The sequence below is a fragment of the Vanellus vanellus genome (assembly GCF_965231255.1).
Source record: "Vanellus vanellus genome assembly, chromosome: 1".
Lineage (NCBI taxonomy): Eukaryota > Metazoa > Chordata > Aves > Charadriiformes > Charadriidae > Vanellus > Vanellus vanellus.
The window spans coordinates 178,184,462-178,196,559 of NC_138905.1; the positions used below are offsets into that span (position 1 = coordinate 178,184,462).

The 12,098-nt window shown below is 37.4% G+C and overlaps 1 protein-coding gene across 4 annotated transcripts in view; it reads left to right on the plus strand.

Annotated features, from left to right (window-relative positions):
- The window catches only part of DACH1 (dachshund family transcription factor 1), a gene marked incomplete at its 5' end in the record, with an annotated part of 370,375 nt that overhangs the window by 326,965 nt on the left and 31,312 nt on the right, over positions 1-12,098 (plus strand). For all 4 annotated transcript variants that reach the window (XM_082494621.1, XM_082494622.1, XM_082494623.1 and 1 more), the window contains 3 exons: positions 1,704-1,851; positions 6,205-6,348; positions 6,817-6,885. In XM_082494621.1, coding sequence (XP_082350747.1) covers positions 1,704-1,851; positions 6,205-6,348; positions 6,817-6,885 — 361 coding nt within the window. The remainder of the gene's footprint in view (positions 1-1,703; positions 1,852-6,204; positions 6,349-6,816; positions 6,886-12,098) is intronic.

Consider the following 12,098-nt stretch of genomic DNA (forward strand, 5'->3'; position numbering starts at 1 on the left):
TCATTATAGTGACCATCTGGGCCTTGCAGTTGGAAGGTGTTGAGTTCTGTCAAGCTCCTGTGGACTTTAATAGATTGAAGTGTAATAGAGCTGCAAAGCATTAAGCTCTGAATGAGACAACACTTGAGGCAACAATTTAGTTAAGAATGAGGATGAGGAGTACTGAAAATAACAGGCTCTGAAAGCAGGCTTAAAAAAGGAGTTTGAAGGACACACGTTTCAAAGCAGGCATTGACATTCGGAAGACTAGTGGGATAAATGTGTAGACTAACACTCATGAAAAATACTTTTTCCGTTTCTGGAGTATCATCATGCTGGCTTCTTTTTCCGTGCCTTTTTGGAGATATTCCAAAGAATTTTAGGGAAAAAAAAAAAAAAGCGCAACCCAGAATCCAATGTAGGAAGTGTGCCTGAGGGGTGAGGAAGCTTACTTGGCAGTTTTGGGGGGGACATGATTTGATGTCCGTAGTATGGTTGTTCTGAAACCGGGTTGTGAGTGTCAGCCTTTTATCTGTTAGCTGAAGGCTTCCCTAACAGAGCTATTGGGGAGTACTCTTCAGTCTCTCTTGTTGGCATTGTTTTGCTTCATATCAGTAATTAAATCTCTGTTGGGTCAAATTATCTCTACAGTTAAGTTGTCAGGAGACTTGCCTAGGATACAGAAGAGTTAGGTTCGTATCCATGGATGTTCATATGTGCGTATCCATGCTTAATTATCTTACTCTATTATGATAGCTTCAGAGGAGAGATTCGGGTGTAGACCTAAAAGCCTGATGACCAGGCTTCTGCAAAATGGAAGAGGTAATCTTTCCTCTTTCCGTGTTCATTTATTTCAATCCCGTTTCTCCTCCTTTTGTTCCTACTCTGTCTCAGCCTCCTAACTATCTAGTTATTAGCTATGCCGGCATCTTCCTGTTTCCTTGCAAAACAAGAAGGAATTGTGAAGTTGAAATTCTCAAGAAGAGTTTAGAACAGGCTGAATCATTATTTCCTGATACAATAACAAAAGAGTTTACTTCAACCACACAATGTCAAGAAATTGAGAGATGATTGGGTTTTGTTCTCTGCGGTGAAATAACAATTGAACAAGGTCAGGGAACAAACTTTTTAAAACAAAGTTATCTTCTTGCTTTGTGACTGTCCTCTGCTTAGCATCCCAATAACCCTATCCTCCTTGGAAACTACATGGAATATGAAAATATTTGAAAATAATAATAATTAACAACAGTAAAGAGCAAAATGGCAAGCTTTTAAAAGAGCCTTTGTCCCTTTGGTAATTTCCATTGGCTTGAGTTGTGCTAGAGATTGAATTTGCCATTCTGTGGATGATGTGATTGTGAGACTGCCAATTCTTTTTCAGTGGGACAGCTTTTTGTTTTGGTAACAGGCAAATGCCTGCTGTAGGCTTGTCTCTTTTGTCTGACACAAACAAAAAATCTTTCTCTATAACTTACACATTAGTTATATGCATAGTCAAAGGTGAGTTCGTGTTTTCTGGGAAAACTTGACTCCTGGATTTTTGCCTACCTGTTAAAATTAATTCTAGTAAAAAATTGCTGTTGATAACTGGGAGACTTTGGCCCAGTAACAGGATTATTTAATTTGTAAAATCTCACGTGACTAATCAAGGAAAAATAATAGTTATTTATTATGTCAGCTGTTCTAATGTTCTTCAAATGTTATCCAACTTTATCTTTGAACAGGGTCTACTAAAGGTCGCTATAGACAATGCCAGAGCTCAAGAGAAACAGGTCCAACTGGAAAAGACAGAGCTGAAGATGGAGCTCTTCAGGGAACGAGAACTGAGGGAAACTCTTGAAAAACAGTTGGCTGTGGAGCAGAAGAACAGAGGTATCTTAATTAAGCAGACATAAACACCTTGTAATTTATTTCTTTAGGAAACCTGATTTTTTATCAAGCACCTGTGTTTGATCAGAACTTTTCCCCCTTACCTCATGTCATGTCCAGGCTGACTGCAATGCAGGAAGTTTTACAACCTGCCTGATTCTGCATAGGATCTGTATGAGATTTAGAACAAGGACCTTCCTTCCTTTTTCTCAACATTTTCCTTGAATATTACTTGTTACGTCAGTCATACATAACACAATTCTAAATACCATAGGTGCTGTTACGGCAGGTTGTGATCATTATGAAAAAGGACAGCTACTTAATACAGAGACAACTGCTATCAAATTTAAGGATCTGCAAGGTTTTAGGATCTCTTGTCCCTGTTCTTATGTGCTAGGGTCATTTATTGCATATTTAGGCAAACCGTAAGCAATAAATATAAAAGCAATAGTAATATATAAGCCCTTTATAATGCATAGTAGATCAAACACATATTTGTTCAAGGAGCAGCTAAGGTTCTTCTTGATAAGGCAGTAAGATTAGTAGCATTTCAAACATTAAAATCAGCCCACTGTAAAGCATATACATGTTAAAGATTTTAAAATAGTTTCATTATATTGTTTCAGTACACCATTCTAAAATACTGATAGTAAAGGTAGGGCAGTTTACAGTGATTTGCATTAACCATTTGCATTATGAGCATGTTCCTATCTTGCTTTATGGCTCCATTTTTCTGTATACGTATGTCTTGCCCTTTAATAGTCTCTAATTACTTTGCAAGGGACAGTTAACCTCTGGGGCTCACTTACTGCTTAACACAGACCATGACAAGTCAGATATATATTTTTGCGGGGCTAGAGTAATGACTCTCTTCTTGCCCAGTTGACTTTCCTGTGAACCAGCTAAATAGGGAATCCTGAGAACACTTGGGTTCACAACCAGTATCATTATACTTTTAACTTTCTACCAAGAAGTACAGCATGTAATCCTGTTTCATGCCTTGACCCATTGAAGGGTAGGACCGTCACATCATCTACTTCCCTTTTTTAACTTTTGAGAATACTTTTTTTTAAGACAGTTACTATTAACAATTATCACAGCTGTGCAATGAATCATCCCTTTGTCCACAGCTGGCCTATTTCGCTCAGTACAATTGCACTACTTACACTTCTAAAGTAGTTTTGTAAAAGAGCTCAGCTATTCTTCACATCCTTCTACCTCTGTGTCTCACAACTGCTCAAACAGATATCCCTTTTTAGAGTAAGGAGATCAGAGGCACAACAGAAGAGGTTGAGGGGGGACCCATCTGACCTTACCTGAGTTTTGCCATCTAAAAGTTAAGCACCTCATTTGAGCTAGTATAAGTTCCCCTTCTGGTCAAGAAAGAACGAGATTCGTGTGTCCTGTTCTGAGTCCGGTAGGTGGGGTCAATTACACAGTGGAGACTTCTTTCTCTTCCCTTTAACTGCAGAGGGAACATAGTTGGCTATGCTGGACTAGACACATATGTTTTGAGCAGTTAAAATTAAACAAAATGAATTTCACTCAAAGTTGTATGTCAGGAAGGAGCACGGGATCGTCACTTACTTTGTTCAGGGTACTGAAATAATTCACATGTTATTTTCAGCACGATGCATTACCCACTTTTTTATATATATCCCTCTAATGATGATACTGCACTGGTAAAAGAATCAGACCAAAGAGGAATGGATTTGAACACCTAATGGTGGTATGCAGCAAATCAAATATAATGAGGATGACTGTCCCTGCTAGTGGATACTCCTCTACAAAAGAAAGAAAAGTAAAGGATTATTCTTTAAAACGAACAGATTCAAGTAAGAGAGAAAAAGTAAGGCCATATTGTAATTATTGGGAAAATTTATTCTTCAATTAAAAGTAGAAAAATGCATAGGAGGCTTTACCTGCTATTAGTTTTCCAAATAGCAAGTGTCATGTTTTAAAGAAAGTTTTGCATGCCTTAATGGAAGCCTGAACAAGATGATATCCCTGTTAAGAGGTACCATAGGAAAAAACCTGAAATACACTTAAAAGCTACAGCATAGAAACACGAGTCACTGTGTCACACACGGGTCAAAATGAGGTGAATGGGATCGTCAACATTAGGCAGCATCTATCTTTTGCTCATCACGTAAACAAGTCAAATATCTTTTTCTTTAGTGGCTACATATGAATATTTTTGCCATTTTTTTGGAAAACAAAATTCACTGCTGCTACTGTACAATCCGCAGAGCTGCTTATTTATTGTACTGTTTCCTTCCTTCTTTGTAAATATTCCAATTAGTGATTCCTAAGGCTGTAGGATGTGTCTCATCAACTACTGAAAGTAGGATAATATCTCTTCTGTGAGCAGCTACACAGTAAGGGCTTGCTAATTCTGGCTCTGACTGCTGTAGTCACATCTACAATGTGTCAGCCATGATGACATTTTAATTCCGAAAGCAACATATGTTTCCTTCTCATTTATTGCAATCACTTTCAAAGTACTTATAATGAAAACATTAAAACTGTGCAATGATTCAAAATGTATTTAGTTTAGCCTTTGTATAGATACTAGATGTTCTTTGATAGTATAAGCTAATTAGCCTGTAAAATAGCTGGTACTATACAAAATGAGAAGGAACCAAAATTCCGTAGTCTCGGATGTAAATTATGTAGCTCTTCTGACTACAGGGTATATGCTTATATTCATTTTGTGTCTGGATGGTTCTGTATAGCAACACAAAATATCCAAGATCACCCAAAAAGTGGTTATTCTTAGCCTATACATTAAATAGTAAGAACAATGATGGTTCCCTTTAAAAGTTTCATTATTTACATTTTGTGAAAGATACCACCATCACAGAGTACTGGAAATAGGGAGTATGAAATGGTGGAAGTACATTTCTACCTTTTCCGGCATTCATCCCTAGACATGTACCACAGGTTACTTTGGAGTGAGAGACAGGGCTAGAGAGATCTTGGCAGACAAGCCTAATATCACATAGTATCTGAGTTTGGTGAGGATAATTCTTTTAGTGTGTGTAAAGAATTCTTTAGTTAGTAGTTTAGTAGATATTTTTTTAGTTAGTGTAAAAATAACAGACTCTCCAGGGAAAGGGTTATCTGGGAAGATCTTATGGAAAATAAGCCTCTTGCATGCACATGCCTGAAAACCCTAAATGTTCTGTGTAAGAAGGGTTGGGGTGTGGTGGGGGAGATAATGATACGTTCTATGACTTTACGTGATTTCTTTAGAAGCTCACATTGGCTTTTATCGAGTAGAAAAAATCATTCCCATTATCCTTTTCCATCAGGAACATAATTTGTGATATGTTCCTTCAGTCAGGGATCATACAAGTCTTATGGTTGTGGTTGTAAGACCCTGGTAACATAGAAAGTTGTGATGAAGTTTCTTTAAAATAGCCATCATATGATCCACTTACACCCTGATCTTACAATCCTTTTCCTTTGGAACTGAATTTCCTTTGGAACTGAATTTGAACTGAAGAGATACGAGGAAAACATTTTTCTAAATTAGGCTCTTAATTTTAAAATACTCCTTCCTTTCCTAATTTTTCCTCACATTTGACAAAGCAAAGTAATATTTACTTGGCTGGGGGATCCAGCACCATCAAGGATTTGCTGTGAGTTCTTCAAGGCTAGTTGGCTGATGGGACAGGAGCCGACGGAGACCAAGGAAGATAAAAGGGAAAGACAAAGGGAAATGTGGATAAGAAATAAATAGGGGGAAGAGACCAGGCACCAAGAGGTCTGATGGCCTGCAGGAAGCAGCAGTTGGAGGGGAGTTAGGAAACTCAGGACCTTTCCCTGAGGAATGAGGACCACAGCAATGTGAGGGCTGAGCTCCTCCTGCAGCCCGGGCACCCAAGCAGCCAGATCTCCCTCTTGTGGGAGAGAAGCTGCAGGCAGGCGAGAACTTCATCACGATGTGTAATGCTAACTGTGTGCTATGGACAATAACAAAGCGGTGGATTTAATCCCGCAAAAACACCTCACCTCCAGAGACAGAGGCATGTCTATGTCGGATGATGCAAAAAGGACATTTCATTGCCGGCTCCAAGGTTTGCACATTCACAGATTCTCATCTGTTTATAAAAACCCAATATGCTATCGCTGAATATCACCCACGGTTTTCAATGCCACGGTATAGAACAGTAGCTCTTAGAATATCCCAGGGTGTTTCCAGCAAATTTCAAGTTATTTAAATGGGTATTGTATAATTAATCAATTTATATGAACTGTTGCAGTTGTAGCGTTTCTTGGGACTCTTAATATGTAATCGTGTAGCCGTGTTTCAGATCCAAATTTGAGTACACTGATTTTCTTTTTTCTTAGCAATAATTCAGAAGAGGCTAAAGAAGGAAAAGAAGGCAAAAAGGAAATTGCAGGAAGCACTTGAATTTGAGACTAAACGACGGGAGCAAGCGGAACAGACACTGAAACAGGCAGCTTCAACAGATAGTCTCAGGGTCCTAAATGGTAAGAAACCAATTTTTGCCTCTGTGCCATTAACTTTCAATTTAAGTGCCAAAAGAAGCTTGTTATGTTGAAAATTTATAACACGATGGGAGGGAAAAAAAAAAGATCTCTTTTCTTTCCTTCATTCAAGTGATGCCTCTCTCTTGATTGTTTTGTTACTTTATATGGTATGTGCAAATAAACTCACTGGAGAGAATGTCCAAACTAGGACAATTTTGTATTATTAGCCTGAGAAGTCAATTTTTTTCTTCTTCTTCTTTTTCTGCCCCCCTTTATGCTTGAAAAATCTATTGCTCATTAATCTTCCTAGTCTAACAAAAAATTGTCCTGGCCTCCAGTCATTGTTCAACATTAAAAAAACTGACAAAGGTTGATTGTATTGTAATTCAGCATTGGAGTAACAGGTTGTAAAAAGGGCTATAAGAATCAGATGAAATATGTGTCAGTCTTACCTTTCTATGTTTCTAGACTCTCTGACCCCAGAGATAGAAGCTGACCGCAGCGGGGGCAGAACAGATGCTGAAAGGACAATACAAGGTAGGAATTTGCAAAAGGCTATAAATCTAGATCTTGCTATATGAGTTTTTCCTCAGCTTTAGACTGCTATTCAAGCATGTAGCCTACCATCTGGGCCACATCAAAACAAGTTCAAACAAGGTCAAGTTCATCTTGCTTGTTTATAAGAGAGAATACATTCTGTGCTGATAGATTTTCTTTAAATTAATAGGTCATTTCTGTTTATACATAGCAATTAAAGAAGAATAATTAATTAGAAGCAATATTGGGTTGAATCTCAGACATGCTGAATGTAGTTTTTGTGAATATTTATAGTTAGATTTGAGATAACAATGTTTTTAAAGGCATATTTGAAACATTCTGAGCCTTTTAACTATACAAATGGCTAAACCTAATGGGTAACATTGAAGGCACAATGAGAATTTCATAGCTAATATTCAGTGGCAGTTACTGAAAGGTATGTTTCAATAAGCTACTCTGAGCATTAACGATAAATAATCTGTTTATTCCCTTCTTGGATTTTTCATTTACCGTATCCCATTATTTACATTGTAATAAAACAAATCTGCTGAGTAAATTTATACATGAAATACTAAAAAGAGTCATATTACTTCCCCTGTGAATCTAAATGTGTATATGTATATATTGCAAACACCAAGGTATTAGTAAAGAGCAAGTTTTAAAGATAGTATTTATGTTATAATGTTTTCTCTAGTCAACAGGCTAAATCTACCTACATGAATACTAAACAGTAAAAATAGCATTTGTTTTTGTTTGTAAATGAAGGTGCATTTTTCAGAGGCAAGCCTAAAATGATTAGCTCCAGTAATCACTCTCAATTGCCTTTATTTTGCATTTCGAAGTCAATCATCTTAACAGTATCATTTGACATCTTCTGTGTGTTATTTAATCACTTTTTCTAACTCCTGAAGAGTTGTTACCGGAGTGCCACAAGGAGGCTGTAACAACAGAATAAAAACTCGACAAGCTTTTAATGTATTGAGCATATAAACAAATACAAAAGAGGGAATAAGTTCATATGTAGGACAAACACATGTATATAAACATTTAGATTTAAAGCAAGTTATGTCTGCAAAGTCAATAACTCAGAAGTCGGAGTATGCCAGATTAAACGTTGCCTGGGAAGTGGGTACGTGTTGTGGGGTTTGTTATTCCAGAATCCTACTTTCCCTCCCATAAAATGTATGCCTTATTCAGAGCACCTTCTGATGTAATACATTTAGTAACAATCCAGTCGTTATGTCATTCTGTTATAATCCAGTCATTTTGTTATTTTGTTTGGTGCCAAGACAGACTTGTAATTTCTTGGGAGGCCATTCTATTACACTAGTCACTGCAGTATCTGAGCTCTTTGCAAACATTAATTACCTTATCTTCGGAGCATTCCTGCAAGGAAGTGAAGTTTGGAATATTCCCATTTGAAAGCTGGGAAATAGACTCACAGAACTATTAAGGTGGCAAATTGCTTAACTTTCGAATAGCTAAGACCTTTTGGTTTTGGGATACTTTGCATTTTTGGCAAATGTATTCAGCATATTTAAAATCACTGTTCCTCTTGAATTTGGTTTCGTTGATGGGCTGAGATACCAAGCTGGATATTTATAAAATGAGCAACACATAATTACTGAGTATTTCGGAAGTATGTATTCTGAAGGACTTATCCAAAACTACGTAAGAATAGCACTTCATGATTGTCCATTCTTTTCTAGCTATCCTCTGCCTCCTTATGTTCATTTCATTTATTTCCATTTCTGCAACAAATGAAATCAAGGACTTACAAGCAACATTCTCAGTAGTGATGACCTTTCCTTGATTCATCTGTCCAAGGTGGTGCAAGGAAAAAACCAAACAAACAGCCCACAGATGTTTATTTAATTAAAGACTGGACCATAATATATTCTGATCGTGATATTGGATCATATTGCAAAGGCAACCTTAATTCTGACATTTCCTGTCTCTACTTTGCAGTCTTAACATATAATTAAAATAGGGTGGGGTTTTTTTTAGGGAAAAGGAAGAGAGAAGCAAGTAATAAAGTTGCAGTTTCCTATCGTTTAATATATTCAGCTTAATTGTCATACAACCGTTTTTAGATCAACTTTTAGATCTCCCAGTGTATGTAACCCTACAACACAAATGTAACTGTGGGAGCTTATTGTGGATCAGCTATTATAGGCTGACAGGTTTCAGAAACAGTTCAAGAAATAGTTAATGGCAGACGAATAATGCTAAGTGTCAGGACTCTTTATGCTCACTTCCAACACTGGAAGGGGGATTCCCTTTCACCATAAACTCCCTTTTCTCTGTGTCCCCCTTAGCACATATCCCTGTATCTCTGTGTCCCAGTTCTTGCTAGTTTCTTCCTCCTCACTCCAATTCCAGCTTTTGTCAGTGGCTAATCTCACTCTTTCCTTGCTCTACATTCCGTTGTGTTTCTTTTTTCCAAGCTTCACATTCTTCTCGCGTTCTCTTCCGAGCTCAGTTTCACACCACCCTGATTATTTCTTTAATTACAAGGTCCTTCCCTTCTCAGTGACCCCCAGCCCCCTGTCTCTGTCTGACCCTCGCTGTTGCCTCCTCTCGTCCAGCCATTTCGAGAGTCCGTGCCCCATTGACGTTCCCCATGGCCAGCCTTTCCTGTTAGGTACCACATCTCTCTCTGTGTTCTCTGCTTCCCCCCGCCTCCCCATCAAGCTCACGCTCCCTACCGCTTCAAGTACACATTCTGTTTCTTCTTCTGCATCTGCCTGGCTATCAGGGAGAGGAGCACTGAGAGAAAAGCAAAGACAATTTCTCTGTTCTTATTTCAATATTTAGCACGGCAGTTGTTTTCAGGAATGACAGAGAGTTGCAGGGAAAGAACTGCTTCATTCCTGCAGCACCAGGATAAAGCATGCTCAGTACAGGTGGGCTCCTTGGAGAATTTAGCTGCAAAACTCAACAAAAGCTTTACAGTTGGTGAAACTGGGATTTTTCTAACACATTTTAAAATTTTCGTTGGGGCAGCAAAGACCATGTTTTTCCAATCTTGAAAAATTTCAATTATGTCCTTACATTTTATCTGTAAGTGATATTTTAAATACTCTAGTATGCACTATAGAAGAATTATTATATAGAATATACAGTATATTCCATAATAAAGAATATAAGACTCTGTATTTTATTTTTCAGGTTCTAGGAAAAAAATACTTACTAGGGAAATACTTATGCCTTTCTTAGTCCCCTCAAAAATATACCTGTATCTCATTATCAAAGCATGTCTGGGGTAATAGTCTCTTTATCAACATTCATTAATTTTTTTTCAACTTACTGTATTAAGCACACTATGCAGTTCTATAACTAAGCAAACAAAAGTAGGAAAGCTGCATCATTCTGTGGGGAAGTGAAATAATTGAAATACTAAATGTAATTTCAGCATTTACGAACATATTATGCGAGTTAATCATAATTAAAATAAAGAGTTTTATCTACTATCTATTATAAATAAAAGGATACTTGTCAAATTGAAGTTATATTTAATGTTGATATTTTTAACTATCGCTTTTGTGAGTAAGGAATAGGACTAATTTAAGCGTTAAAGATAATTGCATTTGTCAATAAGTGAAGTATGTTCTGTTCTATTTTTTATCATGTAACACCGATTCAGATTCACTTTTAGTTCATATAAAATCTTTTGTAAAATGGCAGTGATAGTAAAAAGAAACTTGAATGTGAGACTATAAAAAGAAGCGATAAAGGATATTTTAGGGTTGGGTTTGGGTTTTTAAAACACTGGGTAGATAACAGTTTGCTGGAATATCCATTAAATGCTAACAGATAATCATAAAAAATAACCCAAATGTGGGTCTCAAATATACTTACATATTTTTTAACAGATACAAACAGATACTAAGTTATTAGGAACTGGTGTAGACACTGGTTTTAAATGTTTTCTTTCTTGCTTCTGTTTAAAATAATAATAAAGCAGATTATCCTCTTCTCCATACATATTGTAGGTTCACTAGATGCCTATGCCTAGCTCCCAATCCGGTTTCCCAAGACCCCCTCATCCCACACAAAAAGGTACCATACAAAGATAATGTTTGACTTTTATATACTGTTTTGTTACCACACCTCTTACTAAGCAGTAGAACAATGACATCTACTGCAGCTCTTACTTTCTTATATCCATTGACTTTTTCTTCCCCATCTGGTTACTTACCATGTATTTGTCTGCCTACATTATTAATTTTTCTTTTCCTCTATAAATCCCACATTCCCAATTTTCTGTCGCCCTGTAGTTTCCCTCCCAAGTCCTGTACATTCATCTTCATTCCATTTAATCACCACTACCTTTATGCATTATCTGAAGTCATCTAAAATTTTCTACTTCTGCACTGTCTTCCCCGGTGACTGTTCTTTTCATATGGTGTCCCTGTCATGCCTTCCTTTTCCCAAATCGCTGCCAAATTGGTTTGTGCTTTTCTCCCAAAGCTCTCCTGCTAACCAAATTCTCTCTCTTAGGCTGCTGTTTTGTTTACCTTCTCCATTTCTTTCCTATTTTCTAGCAATTGCCTCAGTCTGTATCTTTTCTGCTTTCTTCCAGTTCATTTCCAACTTACACATGCCATCTTTCTAGTTAATTCTGAAGCCAGCTCCATCCTTTTCTGCTAACAGTCTTCTCACCCTGTTTAGTTCCCATGAATTCTCAGGCCTATTTTTTTTTTTTTTATTTTTCTCCCAAATGTCTGTTCATGTTCCAGGAGACCTTTTGCACTTTGCCTGTCCTCAAAGTTTTCCTGTCCTACTCCATTCGTTTTCCCCTTATTACGCATTCTCCTCTAGTGCAAATTTTGTTCCTTTTGTCCATCAATCAAAATTTCATACCTCAATTTCTTATTCTGCTGCAGATATTTTTTTTTTCCTTCTAACCTTTCTCCAAATGAGTCTGTTATCTTACTCTCCCCATCCCTTAGCAAGATGAGCTTAGGCTTTCTAAACCCTTTACCCTCGACTGTTTCTTCTCACCCTTTTCTAGTTCTCCACCTCTTCTGTAGGCTCATATTAACAGCACAGTTAAGTGTAATGCTAAGTGGCTTCAGACGGTGCTTTCCTGATGTAAGAAAAAGAGCCGGTGGGCTACCATGCACATAAAAGCTTCCAGGGCCGTCTGTTGTTTTCCCTCCCAGAAAGGACGAGGCAGGAAATGGAGACGTTGAGCGGGAACAGAGAAA